The 25,640-nt window shown below is 35.6% G+C and overlaps 1 protein-coding gene across 12 annotated transcripts in view; it reads left to right on the forward strand.

Moving 5' to 3' along the window:
* Positions 1-25,640, forward strand: part of RIMS2 (regulating synaptic membrane exocytosis 2) — a 775,110-nt gene that overhangs the window by 286,101 nt on the left and 463,369 nt on the right. Inside the window, exon 4 of one of the 12 annotated variants that reach the window (XM_031935890.1) lies at positions 25,097-25,138. The exons of the other annotated variants lie outside the window; for them this stretch is intronic. Coding sequence (XP_031791750.1) covers positions 25,097-25,138 — 42 coding nt within the window. The remainder of the gene's footprint in view (positions 1-25,096; positions 25,139-25,640) is intronic. 12 annotated transcript variants of the gene reach the window in all.

Raw genomic sequence — 25,640 nt, forward strand, 5'->3', positions numbered from 1 at the left:
TTATAAGTTAGCTGTGAAGCATGACTTTTCCTTTAGATTAGACAACTGTTCTTTTTAATTTTAGTCAATTTCAATTCCAAGTTGTGTGTATATGTGTGTGTGCAATCAAAAAGTAAATCATTGGCTCCATTATCAGAAAAACTTTACTATACTAGTAAGTGTTGACATTTTAAAAGGCATTTTAAAACCAATGCTTTTCAACACTAAGACACTTAAATTTTCTCTACAAAAGAAAGGGAAGAATTGAACAAATTAAACAAATTTCATTATGCAACAGTCATGTGTATCTTCTTCCTCAGTGTATTCCTAGCACCTCACACAGTAATTGATACATAGTAGTGTTCATTAAATAGTTGTTGAAAGACTGAATGAATAGATAAGTATAAAAGCTTAAGAAAAAAGAAGGAAGAATTATAAGTATATTAGAGTGTCTGACAGAACCCCAGGAAAATAATGAAGATAGACCTTACAAACAATTAGTTAATGGACTCAAATGCTATGAACTGTATCCCCATATCTTGCCTCTATTTTTCAGTATATCTGTTCTTTTGTGTCTTTCCAAAATGTTTTCACTGGTCAGCTGTTCTGTGTGGAATGAAAAATGGTCATCAATAGAAATTTGTGAATAAATGAAAGAAAGGAGTTTTGTACTGGTCTTCATATTGAAAATCAGTACATTATTGGCATATATATCATACATCCTGCTTGGGAATTAATATGATAACTTAAATAAAAGCTATTTTATTTGTTTTGGTGACTGAGAGATTCAGTAGTCAAAATGTTGTGATGAAAATACAGTTGAGGTCTAAGATAGCATATAGTTGAACAGTGCTTTATGCTAATTAGGGTTGATAGATAGAAAATAAATACAAACTGCCATTTGAAAGCTGTTAAAATATTTCATCATTTGATTTCATAATGGCATGCATATGAAAGTATTTTTAAATGGGCTGTATGCATTTTGATCTGACATTGGTTATCAGAATTGATCTGTGGACCATAAAAAAATCATCCTCTCTTAAAAAGATACAAATAGAATTTTGTTTCATGCCTCCTAAACTGGGTACAAAGACAAGGGTAACAACTTCTGAACTCAATCGTAGCATATAAGTTATCTTTTTTTGCTGACATTTAAAAATGTCAAAACTTGCCATGACTTTGACATTTTTAAAAAGTTTGTTACTTCATAGGTTGGAACTAAAAAAATGAAGTAACATGTAAAGTGCACATTTTTATTTATGTATTTTTGATTTTTTATTGATATATAATAGATATACATATTTTGGGGGTACATAGGATATTTTGACACATTCATATAATATGTAAAGATCAAATCAAGGTAGTTGGGATATCCATTACCTAAATATCTTATCTTTATGCTGGGAACATTCAAATTATTCTCTTCTGGCTATTTTGAAATGTACAATTGATTATTGTTAACTAGTATCATCCTACTGATCTATCAAACACTAGGTCTTATTTCTATCTAATTGTATATTTGCATCCATCGATCAACTTCCTTATGCTCCTTCCCTCTGCCCTTTCTGACCTCTGGTAACCATCAGTCTACTTTCTAGAGATCTTCATGAGATCCACTTTTGTAGCTCCCACATGAGTGAGAACACGTAATATTTGGTCTTCTGTGCTTGGCTTATTTCACTTAACATAGTGACCTCCAGTTCCATCCATGTTGCTGGAAATGACAGGATTTCATTCTTTTTAGGGCCAAATAATATTCCTTTCTATATATATGTCACATTATATATTATATATATATATATATATATATATATATATGCCAGGACTTCCAGTATTTTATTTTTTATTTTTATTTTTTGAGACGGAGTCTCGCTCTGTCGCCCAGGCTGGAGTGCAGTGGCCGGATCTCAGCTCACTGCAAGCTCCGCCTCCCGGGTTTAGGCCATTCTCCTGCCTCAGCCTCCCGAGTAACTGGGACTACAGGCGCCCGCCATATCGCCCGGCTAGTTTTTTTGTATTTTTTAGTAGAGACGGGGTTTCACCTTGTTAGCCAGGATGATCTCGATCTCCTGACCTCGTGATCCATCCGTCTCGGCCTCCCAAAGTGCTGAGATTGCAGGCTTGAGCCACCGCGCCCGGCTAGGACTTCTAGTATTATGTTGACTAAACATAGTGTAGTGAAAGTAGGCATCCTTGTCTTGTTCCAGATCTTAGAGGAAAGACAGTTTTTCCCCATTCGGTATGATATTAGCTGTGGTTTTGTCATATGTGGCCTTTATTCTTTTGGCATATGTTCCTTTCATATTCTGTTGAAGTTTTTTTTTTTTTTTTTTGTAAAGGGATATTTACATCCCTTGAAATTATCAGATGAATTTCTCTTGAAATTATCAGATGAATTGGAGTTCTTTTGTATGTTACTTGCTTCTTTCCTCTAGCTGCTTTTAGGATCCTGTCTTTATCCTTTACCTTTGAGGATTTGATTATTAGATGACTTGAGTTAGTATTATTTGGGTTGAATCTCTTTGATATTCTCTGACCTTCCTCTACCTGGATATTTATATATTTCTCAAGTTTTGGAAAATTTTCAACATTATTTCTTTGAATAAGCTTTTACCTGTTGCTCTTGTTCAACTCCCTCTTAGACACAAATAATTCTTGGATTTGGTCTTTTCTGATAATTTTCTATTTCATGTAGATCATCTTTATTATTTTTCATTGTTTTTCTTCTTTCTCCTCTTACCATATTTTCAAATGCTTGTCTTCGAGCTCTCCGATTCTTTCCTCTGCTTGATCCATTCTGTTTTTGAGAGCCTCTAATGATTTTTTTCAGTTCAGCTGATGTATTTCTCAGTTGCAAGATTTCTGTTTTTAAAAAATTATTTTAATATCTTTGTTAAATTTCTCAGATGAATACCTGAATTGCTTTTCTGTGTTAACTCGGAGATCACTGAGTTTCCTTAAAACTGCTATTTTTATATGTGCGAGAGCTCACATATCACTCTCTCAGTGGCATCAATAACTGGTTCCTTGGTTTGTCCATTTGGAGAGATAATGGTTTCCTGTTTGCTATTGCTTTTGTGCATGTCTTTCTATGTCTTTTCATTGAAAGATTATTTATTCCAATCTGCCCTGTCTGGCTTGTTTTGTTTTTTACTTGACTTGTTTTCTTAGAGATTCTTTTTAATTTACCTGTTGATTTTTTTTTTTTTTCCTAGGTTGCTGCCTTCTTTTTGGTGTCGGATGGTACCTTAAGCCAAAGTTTGCCTGGCTGTAGTAGATGATTGGGTTGCTGCCCATCCTGAATGGGAAAAGTCCAAAGGGGATATTCTGGCAGTGTTGGGAGGCTGGCCAGGGGTTCATGCCCAGGGGATCTGTGGAATATACCTCCTGTAGCATGGTGCTGTGGACTAGCCCCTCTGATTTGGCATCTCCTTTGATTGAGTTAAGGAACAGTTTCCAGGACTGAGATTCAGTATAGAAATTGTGAGTTGCGCAAGTATTCCACGCACTTCATGGTGGGCAGATTATGGGGAAAGGCATCAAATATCTTACAGTTTTCTTGGAGTTTTTTCCCTTCTTTGTGGCCCTGGGAACTGTCTCTTCCTCATGTTTGAATTCTGGGATATTGCTGATGATAAATTGGTGCCATATATTTGTTTTTCATTTTCTGTGGGAGTGGAGGGAGTGAAGCCAGCTTGGTTCTTTGTCATTTTGGAACCGGAACAAAAGTATATATTTTTAGTAAAGTTAAAATTATTTTTTCATCAGCAAGTGTTAAAAGTTATTTTGTTCAAAATGACTTAGTATTGTTGCTATAGAGATGGCTTTGATAGGTACTTGAAAAAGTTACTATGCTTATTTATAAAAATGGTTTAAAATCTTGTTTCCATAATTACTCAAATTTTTTGATTTGCATGTTCTCTGTGAATGTGTTTTGGAGTAAATTTTAAGACTTCTCAGTTCTTGGAGAAGAATTTTCTCATGTTTCAAGGTTTATTTCTTCTGTATATTATCTCTGCTATTGTTTGTTTGTTTGTTTGAGACAGAGTTTCACTTTTGTCAACCAGGCTAGAGTATAATGTCGTGATCTCGGCTCACTGCAACCTCTGCCTCCCAGGTTCAAGTGATTCTCCTGCCTCAGCCTCCCAAGTAATTGGGATTACAGGTGTGTACCACCATGCCTGGCTAATTTTTGTATTTTTAGTAGAGACAGGGTTTCACCATGTTGGTCAGGCTGCTATCGAACTCCTGACCTCCAGTGCTCTGCCTGTCTCGGCCTCCCAAAGAGCTTGGATTAAAAGTGTGAGCCACCACACCTGGCCTTATCTCCCCTATTCTGTATATTTACTGCATACTCCAGCTGCTCAGTTTCTGTTTTCTTTTTCTCTAACACTGTTACTATTTTTGTTTGAGTGTGTATTTTTATAGACATCCTCTGCAAATATAAGAATATGTATGTACACTATATATATCTATTTCTTTGAAGTGATATCATACTATATATAGTATTTCCTTATCTTTCTTTTTTAATTTAGCAACATATGTTGGAAATCTTTCTTTACCAGTGGATAGAGTGTTCTTCTTCATAAATTTTAGTGGATGTGTCATATTTATTTAGTCTGTAATAATGGACAGTTAGATTAACCACATTTTTTTCTATTATAAATGCTATCATGATACATAAATCCCGTGTGTGTGTGTGTGTGTGTGTGTGTGTGTACTTATAGTTTTGCATAATAGTAAATCTGTAAGATAAACGAAAATTCCTAGAAGTACAATCTCTTGGTTAAAGAATGTATGCAGTTTAAATTTTTGTAGTCATTGCGATATTGCCCACTAGAAAGGATACACAAAGTTATACTTCTATCAATAGGTATTAGGGTTTTACTTTCTAATTCATTAGCCAACACAATATTATACAACTTTTGATCTTTACCAGTGCAATAGATGAAAAATGATACTGCATTATGTTTCTAATTTTTCTTTTTTTATCATAAGTGCGTCAAACTGAGCATTTCTGCATATGTTTAAGAATAGTTTTTTCTTTTAAAACTCTGTTTATATCTTCTTCCATTTTTCCATTGAGTTTTTGGTTTTTATTTCCATGGATTTTTAGCATCTCCATTTACATTATAGAAAATAACTCTTTGTGGAATGGACTGTATGTTCGTTTTCTGTATCTATATAATGAATGACCACACACTTAGAGGATTATAAAAACATACTTTTTAATTTCAGTTTGTGTAGGTCAAGATTAGAGTACAATTTAGCTTAGCTGGGTCTTCTGCTTAGGATCTCAGGAGGCTGAAATCAAGGTGTTTCCTGAGGCTGAAATCTCATCTCATGCTCAGGGTCCTCTTCAAAATTCCCTGGTTGTTGACAGAATTCACTGCTTTGCAATTGTATGACATGCCCTCAGCCCTTAGGGGCTACCCAGTATTCCCTATCAGATGGCCTTCTTCATAGCATGGCAGTTTGTTTTTTCAAAGCCAGTCTGTGCTGCTTGGGATCTCTCTGACTTCTGTCTCTGACCTCTAAACTCTCTTTTAAAGGGCTAACATGATGTATCAGACCCACTTAGGGCCTGATAAAATTAATTTCCCTTTTGATTAGTTTGAAGTCAACCAAGGAGGGACCTTAATCACATCTGCAAAATCACCTCACTTTGTCATATAATGTAACCTAATAATGGGAGTGATATCTCATCATATTCACAGATCCTGCCAACATTCAAGCAGAGGGATGATGACCAGGGTGTGTAAACCAGGTGGTGAGAATTGTAGGAGCCAGCTTAGAATGCTGCTCACCTCAGATTGCAAATACTTTCCCCTAGTTTATTATCTTTCAGTTTTGCTTATATTACTCTTTTTGCCAATGCATAAACATAAACATACATTATGATTGTATTCTTTTTCTTTTCTTTTTTTTTTTTTTTTGAGACAGAGTCTGGCTTTGTCGCCTAGGCTGGAGTACAGTAGCACAGTCATGCTCACTGCAGCCTCAACCTCCTGGGCTCTAGCAATTTTTCCACCTCAGCGTCGCAAATAGCTGGTACTACAAGTGTGTGCCACCATGTCCAGCTATTTTTTTCTATTTTTAAATTTTTAGTAGAGATGGCATCTCTCTAGCCTGTTTAGGCCGGTCTCAAACTCCTAGGCTCAAGTTATCCTTCTGCCTTTGCTTCCCAAAGTGGTGGGATTACAGGTATGAGCCACCTTGCCCAGCCTATGTTTTTCTTTTATGGCTCTTGATTGATTTATTTTTAATGGAGATACAATTCATGTGTCATAAAATTAACGCTTTAAAAATATACACCTCAGTGTTGTTTAGTTTATTTTTGAAGTTGTCCAACTATTACCACTATCTAATTCCAGAATATTTCCATAAACCCCAGAAAACTTGTGCCCATTAGCAGTCACTTGTCATTCTTCTCTTTCCTCAGTCCTCTGCAACCACTAATCTACTTTATGTCTGTGGATTTGCCTATTCTGGATATTTCATAAAAATAGTATCATGCAACATGTAGCCTTTTGTTACTGGCTCTTTCAGTTAGCATAATGTTTTCAAAGTTCATTTGTTATGTGGCATGAATCAGTAATTCATTCCTTTTTATGATGGAATAATATTTCATTGTATGTATATACCACATCTCTTTTATTCATCAGTTGATGGACTTTTGAGTTTCTCCTTTTTAGCTTTATGAATAATGCTATTACAGACATTTGTATGTAACTTTTTGTGTGGACGTATGTTTTTAATTCTCTTGTCTGTATTTTTATTATAAGCGTTCTGGGGAGTATGAAGTGGTTTTTATTTGTATTTCCCTAATGACCAGTGATGTTGAGCATCTTTTCTTATGCTCATTGGCTATTTATATATCTTCTTTGGAGAAATACCGAATCAAATCCTTTGTTGAGGTTCTACTTAAAAGGCCCTTTCTTCTTCACTAAGATTAATACATATTTCTGTTATTCTAATACTGTTATGATTTTATCTTTACATTGTAAAAAAAAATTGATCTGTCTGAAATTTATTAAAGTATGGTGTTAGGTGAAACATGAACAAAGCCTCCAAGAAGTATGGGACTATATGAAAAAACCAAATCTACGTCTGATTGGTGTACCTGAAGGTGACAGGGAGAATGGAACCAAGCTGGAAAACACTCTTCAGGATATTATCCAGGAGAACTTCCCTAACCTAGCAAGGCAGGCCAACATTCAAATTAGGAAACACGGAAGACACCACAAAGAAACTTCTCAAGAAGAGCAACTCCAAGACACATAATTGTCAGATTCAACAAAGTTGAACCAAAGGAAAAAATGTTAAGGACAGTCAGAGAGAAAGGGTTGGTTACCCACAAAGGGAAGCCCATCAGACTAACAGCGGATCTCTCTGCAGAAACTCTACAAGCCAGAAGAGAGTGGGGGCCAATATGCAACCTTCTTAAAGAAAAGAATTTTCAACCCAGAATTTCATATCCAGCCAAACTAAGCTTTATAAGTGAAGCAGAAATAAAATCCTTTACAGACAGGCAAAAGCTGAGAGATTTTTGTCACCACCAGGCCTACCTTACAAGAGCTCCTGAAGGAAGCACTAAGCATGAAAAGGAACAACCAGTACCAGCCACTGCAAAAACATGCCAAATGGTAAAGAACATCGATCCTAGGAAGAAACTGCATCAACTAACGAGCAAAATAACCAGCTAATATCATAATGACATGATCAAATTCACATGTAACGATATTAACCTTAAATGTAAATGGGCCAAATGCCCCAAATTAAAAGACACAGACTGACAAATTGGATAGAGTCAAGACCCATCAGTGTGCTGTATTCAGGAGACCCACCTAACGTGCAGAGACACACATAGGCTCAAAATAGAAGGATGGAGGAAAATCTACCAAGAAAATAGAAAACAAAAAAAGGCAGGGTTGCAATCCTAGTCTCTGATAAAACAGACTTTAAACCAGTAAAGATCAGAAGAGACAAAGAAGGCCATTACATAATGGTAAAGGGATCAATTCAACAAGAAGAGCTGACTATCCTAAATATATATGCACCCAATACAGGAGCACCCAGGTTCATAAAGCAAGTCCTTAGAGACTTACAAAGAGACTTAGACTCGCACACAATAATAATGGGAGACTTTAACACCCCACTGTCAACATTAGAAAGATGAACAAGACAGAAAGTTAACAAGGACACCCAGGAATTGAACTCAGCTCTGTACCAAGCAGACCTAATAGACATCTACAGAACTCTCCACCCCAAATCAACAGAATATACATTCTTCTCAGCACCACCTCACACTTATTCCAAAACTGACCACATCGTTGGAAGTAAAGCACTCCTCAGCAAATGTAAAAGAACAGAAATTATAACACACTTTCTCTCAGACCACAGTGCAATCAAGTTAGAACTCGGGATTAAGAAACTCACTCAAAACCACACAACTACATGGAAACTGAACAACCTGCTCCTGAATGACTACTGGTTACATAACGAAATGAAGGCAAAAATAAAGATGTTCTTTGAAACCAATGAGAACAAAGATACAACATACCAGAATCTCTGAGACACATTTAAAGCAGTGTGGAGGGAAATTTATAGTACTAAATGCCCACAAGAGAAAGCAGGAGAGATCTAAACTTGACACCGAAACATCAGAATTAAAAAGAACAAGAGAAGCAAGAGCAAACACATTCAAAAGCTAGCAGGCAAGAAATAACTAAGATCAGAGCAGAACTGAGGGAGATCAGAGACCAAAATACCCTTCAGAAAAATCAATGAATCCAGGAGCTGGGTTTTAAAAAGATCAACAAAATTGATAGACCACTAGCAAGACTAATAAAGAAGAAAAGAGGAAGAATCAAATAGACGCAATAAAATATAATGAAGGGGATATCACCACCAATCCCATAGAAATACAAACTACCATCAGAGGATACTATAAACACCTCTACACAAGTAAACTAGAAAATCTAGAAGAAATGGATAAATTCCTGGACACATACACCCTCTCAAGGCTAAACCGGGAAGAAGTTGAATCCCTGAATAGACCAATAACAGGCTCTGAAATTGAGGCAATAATTAATAGCCTACCAAGCAAATAAAGTCCAGGACCAGATGCATTCACAGCCGAATTCTACCAGAGGTACAAAGAGGAGCTGGTACCATTCCTTCTGAAACTATTCCAATCAATAGAAAAAGAGGGAATCCTCCCTAACTCATTTTATGAGGCCACCATCATTCTGATACGAAAGCCTGGCAGAGACACAACAACAACAACAACAAAAAAGAGAATTTTAGACCAATATCCCTGATGAACATTGATGCAAAAATTCTTAATAAATACTGGCAAACCGAATCCAGCAGCACATCAAAAAGCTTATCCACGACGATCGAGTTGGCTTCATCCCTGGGATGCAAGGCTGGTTCAGCATATGCAAATCAATAAACATAATGCATCATATAAACAGAACCAAGACAAAAACTACATGATCATCTCAATAGATGCAGAAAAGGCTTTCGACAGAATTCAGCAGCCCTTCATGCTAAAAACTCTCAATAAACCAAGTATTGATGGGACGTATCTCAAAATAATGAGAGCTGTTTATGACAGACCCACAGCCAATATCATACTGAATGGGCAAAAACTGGAGCATTCCCTTTGAAAACTGGTACAACACAGGGATGCCCTCTCTCACCACTCGTATTCAACATAGTGTTGGAAGTTCTGGCCAGGGCAGTCAGTCAGGAGAAAGAAATAAAGGGTATTCAATTAGGAAAAGAGGAAGTCAAATTGTCCCTGTTTGCAGATGACATGATTGTATATTTAGAAAACTCCATCATGTCAGCCCCAAATCTCCTTAAGCTGATAAGCAACTTCAGCAAAATCTCAGGATACAAAATCAATGTGCAAAAATCACAAGCATTCCTATACACGAATAACAAACAGCCAAATCATGAGTGAACTCCCATTCTCAATTACTACAGAGAGGATAAAATACCTAGGAATCCAACTTACAAGGGATGTGAAGGACCTCTTCAAGGAGAACTACAAACCACTGCTCAGTGAAATAAAAGAGGACACAAACAAGTGGAATATTCCATGCTCGTGGATAGGAAGCATCAATTTCATGAAAATGGCCTTACTGCCCAAGGTGCTTTATAGATTCAATGCCATCCCCATCAAGGTACCAATGACTTTCTCCACAGAATTGGAAAAAACTACTTTAAACTTCATATGGAACCAAAAAAGAACCCATGTTTCCAAGACAATCCTAAGCCAAAAGAACAAAGCTGGAGGCATCCTGCTACCTGACTTCAAACTATACTACAAGGCTACAGTAACCAAAACAGCATGGTACTGGTACCAAAACAGAGATACAGACCAATGGAATGGAACAGAACAGAGGCCTCAGAAATAATACCACATATTTACAACCATCTGATCTTTGACAAACCGAACAAAAACAAGAAATGGGGAAAGGATTCCCTATTTAATTAATGGTGCTGGGAAAACTGGCTAGTCATATGTAGAAACCTGAAACTGGATCCCTTCCTTACACCTTATACAAAAATTAATTCATGATGGATTAAAGACTTAAATGTTAGACTTAAAACGATAAAAACCCTAGAAGAAAACCTAGGCAATACCATTCAGGATATAGGCATGGGCAAGGACTTCATGACTAAAACACTAAAAACAATGGCAACAAAAGCCACAATAGACAAATGGGATCTAAGTAAACTAAAGAGCTTCTGCACAGCAAAAGAAACTACCATCAGGGTAAACAGGCAACCTACAGAATGGCAGAAAATTTTTACAATCTACCCATCTGACAAAGTGCTAATATCCAGAATCTACAAAGAACTTAAACAAATTTACAAGAAAAAATCAACCCCATCAAAAAGTGGGGAAAGGATATAAACAGACACTTCTCAAAAGAGGACATTTATGCAGCCAACAGACACATGAAAAAAATGCTCATCACCACTGGCCATCAGAGAAATGCAAATCAAAACCACAATGAGATACCATCTCACACCAGTTAGAATGGTGATCGTTAAAAAGTCAGGAAACAACAGGTGTTGGAGAGGATGTGGAGAAATAGGAATGCTTTTACACTGTTCGTGGGACTGTAAACTAGTTCAACCATTGTGGAAGACAGTGTGGCGATTCCTCAAGGATCTAGAACTAGAATTACCATTTGACCCAGCCATCCCATTACTGGGTATATACCCAAAGGATTATAAATCATGCTGCTATAAAGACACATGCACACGTATGTTTGTTGCGGCACTGATCACAATAGCAAAGACCTGGAGCCAACCTAAATGTTATCAATGATAGACTGGATTAAGAAAATGTGGCACTTAAACACCATGGAATACTATGCAGCCATAAAAATGATGAGTTCATGTCCTTTATAGGGACATGGATGAAGCTGGAAATCATTCTAAGCAAACTATCACAAGGACAGAAAACCAAACACCCCATGTCCTCACTCACAGATGAGAATTGATCAATGAGAACTCTTGGACTCAGGGTAGGGAACATTTTGGGGATAATATTTCACGTAATTGGGGTCCAATGTTAGTGTTTCCTATCATCAAAATTTCATCTGCTACCACTGATCTGTAATAAGCGGTATTTGATCTTCAAAAATTTTCTTTTCATACAGATAGGTACTGCCAAACACTGATATCAATTGATAAACATATAATCTAACTATGCATATTTATCCTTTGTAATACATTTCTAGGTTTTTACTAGATTCTTCTACTAAAAGCTTAACATGTTGTTATGTTGCAGATTAGCCATTTCTAGTTGAAGGTCCTCAACTGCACAATTAAACAAATTTTGAAATACGGAGGTTTCTTTGTATTCACATTGAAGTCTGATAAACATTGCTGGAGCTGTAGTTTGAGCTTGGAAGATATTTCTACTGCAAAATTCTGCAGGGATAGAGATCTTACTATTTTGTTTTAACTTTTGACACCAAGTCAAGTATATAAAACAGCTTGACATTAGTTAAGATTCAAACATTAATTGTTGAAATAACTTTACCACAGTATAAATTTTTCTTAAAAATAGTTATTTTTTGTCTCACAATTTTGGGTTAAGTTCATTAAGAAAAGTCACCAAATCTGGTGACTTAAATTTTCAAATTTTTCTGGACTTTGCTTTCCTGTGAGTTGATAATATTGTGATGGGTGTTTAATCTGGTGACATGTGATCCACATTCCACGGTGCCTTACAGCGGTAACATTCAAAGTCCACTTTCCTTATCCTTTCTTGATATGACATAATGTGTGCACAGTTAATAAAAAATAAATGAAATGTCACAGCACAGTTGTGTGCCTGCTACTCAAAACACTGTGGAGTCACAAACATGTCACTGTAATTTGCAGTTGCTGAGCAGCACTGCAAAGCAATGAGAGCAAACATGTAATCTGTCTCGACTACTCAACTCTGTCATAAAAAAAGTATTGATGAAAGAATCGATAGGCAATACATAAATGACTGGGTTGGCTGTGTTTAAATAAAATTTAGTTTATATACACTAAAATTTAACAGTGTGGCGATTCCTCGAGGATCTAGAACTAGAAATACCATTTGACCCAGCCATCCCATTACTGAGTACATACCCAGAGGATTATAAATCATGCTGCTATGAAAACACATGCACACATATATTTACTGTGGCACTATTCCCAGTAGCAAAGACTTGGAACCAACCCAAATGTCCATCAGTGACAGACTGGATTAAGAAAATGTGGCATATATACACGATGGAATACTATGCAGCCATAAAAAAGGATGAGTTCATGTCCTTTGTAGGGACATGGATGCAGCTGGAAACCATCATTCTGAGCCAACTATCGCAAGAACAGAAAACCAGACACCACATGTTCTCACTCATAGATGGGAATTGAACAATGAGAACACTTGGACACGGGAAGGGGAACATCACACATCGGGACCTGTTGTGGGGTCGGGGGAGGTGGGAGGGATAGCATTAGGAGATATACCTAATGGAAATGATGAGTTAATGGGTGCAGCACACCAACATGGCACATGTATACATATGTAACAAACCTGCACGTTGTGCGTATGTACCCTAGAACTTAAAGTATAATAATAATAATAATAAAATGAAAAGTACAAAGGAAAAAATAAGAAGCCTGTATTTATTGTTTTTCCCACCAGATGGCGAACATGCATCCTAAAAGCAAAAGATTTACAATTCTCTGTTCCACCTGAACTAGTTGTAGAGATTGTTTTGTTGACATTTGAGATTGTAGAAAACAAATCTTCACGTGTATCACTGCCTTTCATATTCAAATATGATATTTATTCCCAAATGTTTATCTCTATTTCTGACATTTCCCAGTACTAGACTTGTATTTACAACTCCAAGTTTTATAGTCTTACCTTTTGTTCCACAAATATTTCAAAATCAAGATGTTCAAAATGTAAGTATATACTTCCTCCCAAAGTAGCAGCTTCTTTGTTATCCCCTAGCCCATCTTATTCACCATCAATCATTCTTCTGGCCAATTAAAGATGCTTAGGTATCATTTTTCTAATCTTCTTCCTCTTGATTTTTATAATATGTACATATTTATGATTTTGATTAATTTCATTCCCTTTCCCATCAACTCCCCATATTTATGATTTTGATTAATTTCATCCCCTTCCCCATCAACTCCCCACAATATATTTTTCTGCCTTTCTGGCCTCCTGCTTTTCAGCTTTATTTACTGCTCTCCATTTTCTACTGGGTTTCCTGCAATGTGATATTAAAGTGTAGATATGATGAAGTCATTAAATTGCTCACTTTTGATGCCTTCTCATTTTGCACTTAAAGTTCAAATTCTTAGCTTTTTAAGAGAAATGCACATTTACTGAGTACCTACAATGTTCTAGACTTTGTGAGAAAAAAAATTAATGCATGTAATTTTAATTCCCATAAAAATGTCATAAAGTGGTATTTAAGATATCCTTTTATACAAAAATAATTTTTAACATACCAAAATTAGAGGTAGAGTTTCCAGTGGAACATGGGTTTTTTCTAACTCAAAACCCTGTTATGCCCCTTTTTGAGACTCACTATTATCTACCTTTTCTCACCTCATCTCCCACCACTTTTTTCCCTTTCCCCTATAATCTAGCCTCAGCAGATCGCTGATGAATTTTTAAAAATCTTTCATCCTTAAAATTTTAAGTATTTGCTCATGTTTTTCCTCTTATCTAGAATTCTATTCTTGCTATGTATGTATTAATTCAACAAATATTTATTGAGTATTGATTGTGTGTCAGGTTTCTAGATGCTTAGAGTATAGCTGTGAACAGATAGACAAAACTACTTTTTAGTTGGGAAAGACAAAGAAATAAGAAAAATCTAATATGTTGGATAGGAGTGTAGCTTTAGTCCTGTGCATTTCGCTGTCCAGGTTATGTGTAGCAGAACTCCAGGAGGCACAATTCACTTAGTGTGAGTGGCACAATTTGGAGTTCTGCACCTCTGAGGTCCTAGTGACAAGTGCTGTGGAGGAAGATAGTATAATAATATATGGGAGGACGGAAAGGGATTTTTTGTGGGGAAGCAGTTTATAATTTTAAATAGGGTGTTAGGGAAGGCGTTGCTTAAGATTTAGTTAAGACTTAAAGGAAGATATCTAAGACATGTAGATATCTGAGGGAAGGGCACTCTAGGCAGAGAAATAGCAAGTGTCAAGATTCTTAAGTGAGGGTGTGCCTTGCCATATCGGGCTAAATCTTACCTTTTTCTTCGAAGCCTAACTCAAGTATTCCTAGTTACATGAATCGTTCCTGTATGTTTTTATAGCAAGAATTATATTTTTGCTTAGAAAGGATACCTTTATTAATGCACTTACCACTGTGTTATCTTCAGTATACTTGTCAATGTTTCTTTTTTCTCTTACTCAATGTCAAACAACTTGAGGGCATACTGTCTTTTACATCTTTGGATTTATACATACAAGTTAAGGTTCTAGAAATTGAATACTAGCTGAATTAGAATGAATTGAACTAAATCACTGAAAAAAGTAGTAGCTACCCATTATCTTCTTCATATCTTTTACTTGTTACAATTATCCTGTGTTTACAAAAACGGAATTTACTTAAAGAATCTGGTAATTTTCCCTGCCCCCGTATCCTTATTTCGCCCCAGTGTCTTTGTAAAATCATGTTAACATGCATAAAAGAATTAAACTGCTTGTTGCTACATATCAGATTGATCTTTAGTATTCGATTTTTTCTGAGAAACTTGCAATGATGATGGATCATTTAAAGTGTATTAGCATATTTTAAAAGAAATCGTTATGCCTATTTGCTTTAACCTGTCACATTCTAGCTTCATTTTAAATAATTTGCTTGAATGTCTTGCTTTTTTCCATGCTCTCCTATCTATTTTTGGGCAGCATGACTTATGTCCCAGTTTGTCACTGCCGGTCCTGGCTCATATATGTTATCTTGGCATAATTATTAAGAGCACCCTTTTCACCCTCAAAAGTATCCTGGGGTGGACAATGAATTACATGCTCTTCCTATTCTTCTTTGAGGCTTTCTATGTGATAGCTCATATATACGCTGCCCAATACTTGTTAGACTTATTGAAAATTCCCAATGGAATCATACTGCAGCAAATATTACTTCAGGTATGTAGTCTACAATATTGATTGAGTATATACTTTATATGTAACAGTTTATATGGAGAAATACAAAGACAGTAGAAGATTCTCTGTGTCATATAAATTTATAATCTAATAAGTCAGGATTAATGATATAGTTATATAAACATAAATATTTGAAATGGGCAAATATAAATATATGAAAATGTAATTTAGAAATATATAAAAGTAGTAAGATAATTGACTACTTTTATACATTAACAGATTTAAATGATGAAACCAAATAGGGAAGTTTGGGAGAAGTTTTGTAGATTTGTTAAAACCAATGAAATTTTAATAAAGGAATTTTAAAAGATAGGAGATACAGCATTGTGTAAAAATAGCATGAAAGCAAGTTTGTATAGTATAGACATTCCTATTTTATCAGTTTTTCTTCTGTCACTCTTATTTTATTTTGGTCTTCAGATACAGTGAGGTTTATTAATCATTTGTCAGTTTATGGCACTTCGGTGATTTGTGTTTTTTTCCCACTTAAATATGTATCTTTACATAATACAGAATATTGCTTTGTGTATGTATGTGTTTTAAATTACCTAAAGGATATGGTGCTTTAGGTCTTATATTTTGAAAGATTCATTCATGTGGGAATATCAATTTGTTATTCCAGACTGCTGCATTATAATGTGGTAGACAGAATAATGGCCTCCAAAAATGTCCACACCCTGATCCCTGGAACCCCTGTATGTTACGTTACCTGGCAAAAGAGACTTTGCAGACATGATTAAGGTTATGGACCTTGAGATAGGGAGATTAATTTAGATTGTCTATGTGGGCCCAATCTAGTCACATGAAGCCCTAAAGGTAGAAAACTTTTTTTTTTTTTTTTTTTTTTTTGTCTGTGTCAATGAGATGAGATACAAGAAGGAGAGATTCAAAGCAGGAAAGGGACTAAAATGCCTATTGTTGAGTTTGAAGATGGGGGAAGGGGACCATGAGTCAAAGAATTTGCCAGCCTCTGGAAGCTAGGAATCTCCCTCAATTTATAGCCAGCAAGAAAATGGGGACCTTGGTCGTACAACCACAGAGAAGTGAATTCTGCCAATTGAATGAGCAAAAAATAGATTCCCCCCAGAACCTCCAAAAAGAAACTCAGCTGGCATCTTAATTTTAGTCCACTGAGACTTCTACCAGACTTTCTGACCTACATAAGTGTAAGACAACAAACTTGTGTTTTGAACCATTAAATTGGTGGTAATTTTCTTTACCTCGACAATATAAAATTAATAGATACTCCCTTTTGTGAATACACTATATTTTATTTGATATTCCATTAGTGATGGACAATCTAGGCTATGTCAAAACTTGTTACTATGAACAGTGAGTCAGTGAACATCCTTGTACATGTCTCCTTATGGACCTATGCAAGACTTTGTAGTCTGTCTATGTAGGTGTATAATTAATGTGGCATAGGGTATGTATACTTTATTTCACTAGTTTTGTTCTCAAGAATGCCTCTGTCCATACTTCTACTTGTAGTGCTTAAGGATTTGTGATTTCCCGTATTATTACTAATATTTGATATTACTAAGAGTTTCATGTGTTTGCAGTCTGGTGGATATGAGGGAGTATTTTTGTTTTAATTTGTAGTTTCCTCATTACATTGAAGCTGAGGATCCCCTCACATACATATTAGCTACTTGGATTGCCATTACTATGAAGTATTTATTTATCTGTCAATTTGAAAAAATTAGCTCCACATCATTTTTGTCTGTTGTTTTTTTTAGCAGGCATTTTAATATTGATGTAGTTAAATTCATTACTTTTTAAAATTTATAGTTTGTGTTCTTTTAGTTAGGATTAAAAAGTCAGTCATCATTCAGAATTCCCTAGAAATACTCTTTTACACTTCTACTACCAGCTTTAAAGTTTTTACTTTTCTCATGTATATTTTAAATTAATTCAGACTTTACTTGTGGACATGATGAAGTATGAATCCAAGTTTTTTTTTTCCCATAGTGAGCCACTGTTCCCAGCAGAAGCTATTAAATAAACCATTCTCATATAACTGGTTTTTGCACTTATATATAATGTTTATAATGCACTTATATATAATTGGGCCACTTTTGAGCTCTCTGTTCTGTCTTATTGGTCTATTTCTACCCTGTAATACTACCACACTGTGATTTTTTTTTTTTTTTTTTTTTTGGTTCTTTGGCATTTTTTACATAGATGGTTGCATCACTTGTAATGAAAAAAGCCTTATTTTTACTTTTCAAGTCGTAAGACTTTTGTTTCATTTTCTTATCCTATTTTACTGGCTAGTGCCTCCACTAAAAGAAGTGGTGAGTATAACGTCTTTGCCTTCTTTCCAGTCCTAGGGTGAATGCTTTGAGTCTTTCACAATCAAATGTGATGTTAACTATAGGTTTTCCATAGATGTCCTTTATTAGACTGAAAAAATTGTCTTCTATTACTAATTTGCTGAGAATTCTTTCATGAATGGCTATGGAATTTTGTCATTTGCTTTTTTTAATGCCTCTATTGAAATGATCACATGGTTTTTCTTCTTTAGTCCTTTATATGGTGAATCATACTGACTTCAAATGCTGCATAAATGTTGCATTTCTGGGATGCTCCTCTTGGTCATGATGGTATTATTCTATTTATGTATTGCTGGATTGGATTTACTAATACTTTGTTTGAAAATTTTTAAATTTATGTTCATGAGGGAGAGTTGTATGTAGTTTCCTTTCCTTGTAACATCATTGGTTTAATCAGGGGAATGCTGGCCTCCTAAGATAAGTTAGGAAACTATCTTCTATCTTCAATTTTCTAGAATAGTTTGTGTAGAGCTGTTATTTCTTTAAATGTTTGATAGAATTTGCCTCTACTGCCATTTGGGCCTAGAGTTCTCTTGTAGTTCTGTATTTTTATTTATTTATTTATTCTATTTTTTTCTATTTTTGAGACGGAGTCTCGCTCTGTCACCCAGGCTGGAGTGCAGGGGCGTTGATCTCGGCTCACTGCAACCTGCGCCGCCTCTGGCAATTCTCCTGCTTCAGCCTCCCAAGTAGCTGGGACTACAGGCGCACATCGTTAGGCCCGGCTAATTTTTTTTTGTATTTTAATAGAGACGGGTTTCACGTGTTGCCCAGGCTGGTCGCGAACTCCTGAGCTCAGGCAATCTGCCTGCCTCCGCCTCCCAAAGTGCTGGGATTATAGGCGTGGGCCACGGCACCCAGCCAGCAATGGCTCAAGCCTGTAATCCCAGCACTTTGGGAGGCCGAGACGGGCGGATCACGAGGTCAGGAGATCGAGACCATCCTGGCTAACACGGTGAAACCCCGTCTCTACTAAAAATACAAAAACTAGCCGGGCGAGGTGGCGGGCGTCTGTAGTCCCAGCTACTCCGGAGGCTGAGGCAGGAGAATGGCATAAACCCGGGAGGCAGAGCTTGCAGTGAGCTGAGATCCGGCCACTGCACTCCAGTCCGGGCGACAGAGCGAGACTCCGCCTCAAAAAAAAAAAAAAAAAACTATGAATTCAGTTTTTTCAATGATTATACAGCCGTTCAGGTTATTTATTTATCCTTGAGCATATGGATATTTTTGCAGTCTAGTAAATATATAGCCATGGTAGCTATATTTATTCTAGGGATGTCTAAACAATCATTTAAAAAGTATTCTTTCTTTTCCTTTTAAAATATTAGAAGCAGAATAGACATTTTCATACTCTTTTTCATCTTAGCCTTTTTCATATTCCATACTAATCTATATATCTTACACTATATTTAATTCCAATTTCAACTCACTTTTATATCTGCCAGTACTATTGGGATAATTTTAGTGATCATTTCTCGTTGTTTCAGGCTGGACTTAGTGACTTTTTACTTTTCATCAGAGATATTCAATCATTGTCATTCACCTTTACCTTGCAGAAGTTTTGCCTTTTAGTCTGCTATCCACTTGTTTTGTCCTTCTTATTTAAAGTCTAGGGAAGCTGTTATCTATTTCCTGTAGGGCATGACTTCACCAGATAGTCCACTTTTGAAGCACTTGCTCTTCAATCATACTTTAACTATTGTAAGCCAATATCCAATGTCATAATCAGTGACATTTAACTGACCAAGACACTACTTGTTACTTGCTATTTCTTGACAATATCTGTAAATTCATTTTTAACAAGCTTTCTTTCAGCACCATATATTCATTTGTAAAATATATTTTGTTATTGATAATTGTATCAAGGAAATTGCTTTAGTAGTAAAATTACAAGCAAAGAAAAGCTAGTAAGGCATTAAAATGGGGGTATTTGTTAGCCAGTGTTGGTGGTTTTATTAGCCAACAGCACTCTTTTTTAAGCTGTTGTGGAGAGAATTTTAACACCAAAATGACCATTTTTGAGACTCTTTAATTTATTCCAACATTAATGTGTGTCTTAGATTACCCAAGTCTCTCATGCATTAACAACATAAAATTTAATAAATTGTAAGGCGTTCTTAACTGATATTTGTGTATATGCTCGCATAATCCTTTTTCACAGGTATTTTACAGATATATTGGCAGAAGTATATATGTGAGTGTGCATAGTGGACTGTGGGAGTACATTGCGTCTAGTTGGGCTTTTATGGCAATATTAATGCTATATGCTGACTTCTCAACCACCTTTCCCCTTACCCTTTGGCTCTCCCAATACACACAAGTGAGGTAGTTCCGATATTGGTCAAGGATATAATGGAAAAAGACTACAAAATTTGGCAACCATACTAAGGTGAGGCAAGGGTAGGGGCTGGTGAATGTAGAAGTGTTTATTTAGATCTTTTTGTAAAGCAAATAAAACAGTAATAAAGAAAGTGGTTTGAAATAAATTTCTTCTTTTATTTGCCTCACTGGATATTTTTCTGTCTTAGAGCCAATGTGCTAAGACAGACCTAGGTTGAACCAGTTAGGAAGTACCTTTTGGAGGATCAAAGGGGAAGAAGAATGAGACCAAGGAGCTAGTCACTAAATTGATCTTGTTTATTACTGAAGTTTAAGGAGCAGAAATAGTCTTTTCAAGGGTCATACAAGGTCTAGCCACCTCATTAGAGTTAAAAAAAAGATGGGGGCGGTGGGGAGTTGGAATCAACACTTTTAATAAAGATGAATATACATTTTCCTATTGTATATTTTTAATTTTCCAAGGATTCAGGCATTTAAATTGGTCAATTCATAATAACATGAATTGAGCATCATGGTGGAACCTTTGAGATTTTTTACTCATTTACATTGAAGCATCTGCACTTATATTCTCTGCCTTCCTGCTTGTTACTATAGAAAAGATAAGCAATCCCTGCTCTAACTGTGTGTGGAACCTACCCTATTTTTATCTACTCAAGGACATAGCTCATGGAATTCTCTGAAATGCAGTATGAGATTGGGTGGGGAATAAAGTTTTATAAAAATAATTATCATAGTTCAAATTTTTATGCTAAATGATATGGAATAACTGAATAACTTGAATAATTTTCATAATTTAAAACATCTTTTATGTTGGGGATTTGACTTCTGCTTATTCTGTTTAAAATTAGTGTTATGTGTCAAATGTAAGAGGTAACTTAGACTAAAGTGGTAGTTCTCAAACTTTTTGGTCTTGGGGCCTCTTTACAATCTTAAAAATGCTTGAAGACCTCAAAGAGCTTTTGTTTATATGGATTATATTTATTGATATTTATCATATTAGAAATAACTGATAAAAAATTTAAAATATGCATTTATTAATTAATTTAAAAATAACAGTAAACCCACTGTATGACAACTAACTGTATGCAGTAGACAGAATTCTAAGTTATGTGCAATGAGTCTTACCCTTCCCTTGGGTATGTATAAAACCTGTGACTTGCTTCTAGCTAGTAGAGTATGGCAAAGATGTTGGGATAGTCAGTTATATAGTTTTATTACATTATATGAGATTATGTCTTCAATTGGAGCAAGAGATTCTTCTGCTGGTTTAGAAGTAAATAAACTGCCATGTTGTAAAAGGGCTGTGAGAGAGCCATGCGTCAGGGATCTGTGTGGGGCCTGTAGGAGCTGAGTAGTATGTCTGACAGTAAGCGAGAAAGTGAGGACCTAAATCTTTGAGCCACAAGGAACTGAGGCATGCCAACAATCACATGAGCTTGCAAAAGGATCCTGAGCTTAGAAATAAACGTGGTCCAGTGGACATCTTAATAACAGCCTTCTGAGGCCCTGAGTCAGAGGATCATTTAAACCATACTTGGACTCCTGATCTATGGAAACTGTAAGATAATAAATATATGTTTTTTAAGCTATTAAAAATATGGTTATTTGTTTTGCGGCAATGGAAAACTAGTAGAGCATATTTCAAAAAAAGTAAAGAAAAGAAAAATTTAGTGAGAAAAGTGACACTATTTTACATTTTGGGGAAATTCCATTATTGTCTAACTTAGTGGAAGACAGCTTCTGTATTCAGTATATTGAGATATCACACATAATTTAGCCTCTGGAAAACTCCACTGTACACCCAAGAGAGAATGAGAATCAAAAAGGCAAATAACATTTTAGTATGATGCATATAGATTTGACCCTGCAGATCCTCTGAAAGGGATTTGGGGATTCTACTGAGGGCACTGGATTACACTTTTAAGAACTGCTAGATTTTGGAATAAATTTTCAGTAGTCTGCTCCTCTACCACCAACAGAGTATTGAATTGTATGTGGACAAGATTATATAAGATAACGTAACATATATGGAACACTCAGCTTCCTTGACTGTTTTTCACTTGATTTCTGCTTTTATCCTTGAGTTTGTCTATGTGGTTTATTTTCTCTACTCCTTCTGGTAAGAAAATGCAGTAGATCCTTACTGACTCTCATTTCTAGGAGGAATAGATAGAAATATGTTTAATATGTAGTGAATTGAGACAGTTTTTCTAAATCATCCTGGCATACTTTGACTGTAGTATTTACCTGCAAAGGTGCTGTAGCCGTTGAGAGATTTGATTTAAAAAGATTTGATTTAAAAAGAGGAGTTTTTAAACTGTAGTTTTTCACTTATAAGAAGTTTATAGGAATTTTCTTTTCTTTTTTCCTTTGAGAGTCTTGCTCTGTCACCCAGGCTGGACAGAGGTACAGTCATAGGTGACTGCAGCCTCTAGCTCCTGAGATCAAGCAGTCTTCCTACCTTAGCCTCCAAAGTAGCTAGGACTACAGGCGAATGCCACCACGCCCAGCTAATTTTTTATTTTTGTTAAGATGGGGTCTGACTGCATTGCCCAGGCGAGTCTCGAACTCCTGGCCTCAAGCAATCTTCCTGGCTTGGCCTCCTAAAGTGCTGACATTACAGGATGAACCACCACACCCAGCCTTATTTTTTAAAAAGTGTGTGTATCTATTTTTATGTATGTGTTTTTTTCTGTATGTGTAATACTTAATAATGGTACTAATTGTTATTTCTCTTGAGTGTTTTTGTTTAATTTTGTGTGACCATTTTTATTCCTAGGAATCCTGAAGAGTGAATTAGTCCCATGCATCTCAAGATAGCTTAATACTTGATACATTCGCTATTGTCCTAAGATTTGGGATGCAGCTTGGTGTTACAAACATTAATATATTGTGTGGATTTTGTCTTTAGTAATCTGCAGCTACTCTTTTTTTTTTTAAATAACCAAGTCAGCAAAAATAAATACTACAAAGAATCAAAATTGTTGTTACATATAATCAACTATTTTTATTTCCGTGATACATACCTGAGAGTTGTTAATATCTATTATTTGACACAGTTGGAAATTTTAAGGTATGATTTGGAACTCTTTGTTTGGAAATAAGGTCTTTCAAGGTTGGTTTGAAGGTTATTGGTAGAACAGTTCTCACTTTGCTTACCTAATTACCCAGTACTTGAGCTGGAAAATTAAACTTTATTTTGACTTCCCAATCCCTACTAATGCAATCTCTCTTCCACTTTTTCATTTTTTCTTTTATTACATTTCCACCTGAACTTTTCAATCTATTTCTTAGAGTTAGTTTTCACCTTATTTTTCCTCATTGATATTTTCAAATTCCTATTGAGTATTCTGTATACTCAATCTCTTTAATTGCTTTAATCTTCCTTTTCTCTGCCTCAGTTGTGAAAAAGCAGGATTAATAAATTTTAGTTACATCTCTCAGAAATATTTATAATATTTTTCACATAACCAAGATGGCAAGACTACAGTGTTTAGGGAGTCAAAATTGTTGCAATGTATAATAACTTTTTTATTTCTGTGATATATATCTGAAACTCACTTATATGAAAAATTTAACATAGAATTTATGTCTAGAATAAGAACCCCTGTCTACAAATTGGTAAGACAACAGAGTCTCTTCTATTTGACTTTGTTTAATAAGAATTAGAGTCACGAGGGTGGGAGGATTATGAAGGTTTGATTGTGCCCTTGCAATATTTCTTTTTTCTGCCTAAACATGTTTGAATCTATGCTTTATTGTTTTATTCTCTCAGAAAGCATAAGGCTTAAGAGTTATGTTTATCTTCAAGGCTGAAGGCCTTGTTCTTTTTATCTGTATTTTTATATCACCTTTGGATTTTAAGTTCCAAGGACGCTTAAAAACTGTAACACTAACTTACATTTTAAATGAGAGTTCCATAAGAAGTTGCTGAATGACAGAGATACAGTAGTACCATGTAAGAAGCACTGGACTATAAGTCACAAGATCTAGGTACTAGTTCTAACTTTGTGACCAACCATTTGGTCCAAAAAGCCTTGGATGAAACAACATCATATCTCTTTTCTGTAGAAGGAGGAGGTTTAGATTCTATTTTAAATGTGATGGGATCTTATCTTAGATAAATCTAAGAGTTACTTTTTACTCCTATCTTGACCATGACCAATTAATGACTAAGTCCTGTTGATTCAACATCTACCTTTTAAGTCTGTTCTTTTTTCTCTATCTCATTATGATCACTTTAATCCAGGCCAACTAAAATCTTGCCTGGACTATTACATTAACTTTCTAAATGATCTCTCTGCTTCCACATACAGTGAGATAATATTTTGGTGTATTTATGGTTATATATCCTCCTATGTATTTCTTGTTAACGCCTGAATCTTCTCCATTCTGGCTGCTAGGACTTGATACATCTGTTGACTCAAAAAGGATTGTTACAGCAGAACACATAATTATTCATGGATTTGATTAAAAATCAGAATCTCAACACTTTTCCATGCTCTGTAGGATGTGGCTACTGTTTCTTCTCCAGCTATTTGATTTCTCCCTGAACTGACCTCTTGTGGTTCTTTGATTTTGCCATAATCAATGTCATCTCCTGATCTTTGTACATCTTTGTATATGAGTATTCCATATCTGGAATACTCCTTTGTCCCACTTTTGGCTTGGCCAATGCTTATCATTTGGTGTTTTTCATTTTGAATCTATTTTTTGTTTGTTTGTTTGTTTAGGAAAACTTCCTATGAACTTCTGAACTCCAAGACTATTTCAAGGTAACCTATTATTACAAGTTTTCTTAACATTTCTAATCTGAATTCTCAATAACACATATAATTTCTTAGTCTCTGTCTTCCCTGCTATACTACAGATAAAAACTCCTGTAAGGGCTGGATGGTGTCCTCCCTACTCCCTTTTTCCTTTTCTTTTTCTCTTCTTCCCTCCTCCCTCCACTCCTTTTTCTTTCTTTCCTGCTTTAGTACTTAGAAAAGTACCTCTGATACTTTAGTCAGTATTTAAATACTTGTTGAGTGAATGAGTGAATTTTGAACAGTGATTTATTCTCCCAATAACTGCATAAAGCACAATACCTTGAATTGCTGTAACCTTAAGATTTGCCACCTTTGGCTGAGGACTGGAATTCAGACTGAGGGCACCATCGAGTGGGGAGGCGCCATCCTCAAGTGGCTTTATAATCAGCACATATTACTGATGAGAGGATATGAGTAGACTTAGAGGACTGTGGAGGCATATTTGGTATGCCTGGTACTTGCACAT

The sequence above is a fragment of the Piliocolobus tephrosceles genome, chromosome 7, assembly GCF_002776525.5.
Source record: "Piliocolobus tephrosceles isolate RC106 chromosome 7, ASM277652v3, whole genome shotgun sequence".
Classification (NCBI taxonomy): Eukaryota; Metazoa; Chordata; class Mammalia; order Primates; family Cercopithecidae; genus Piliocolobus; species Piliocolobus tephrosceles.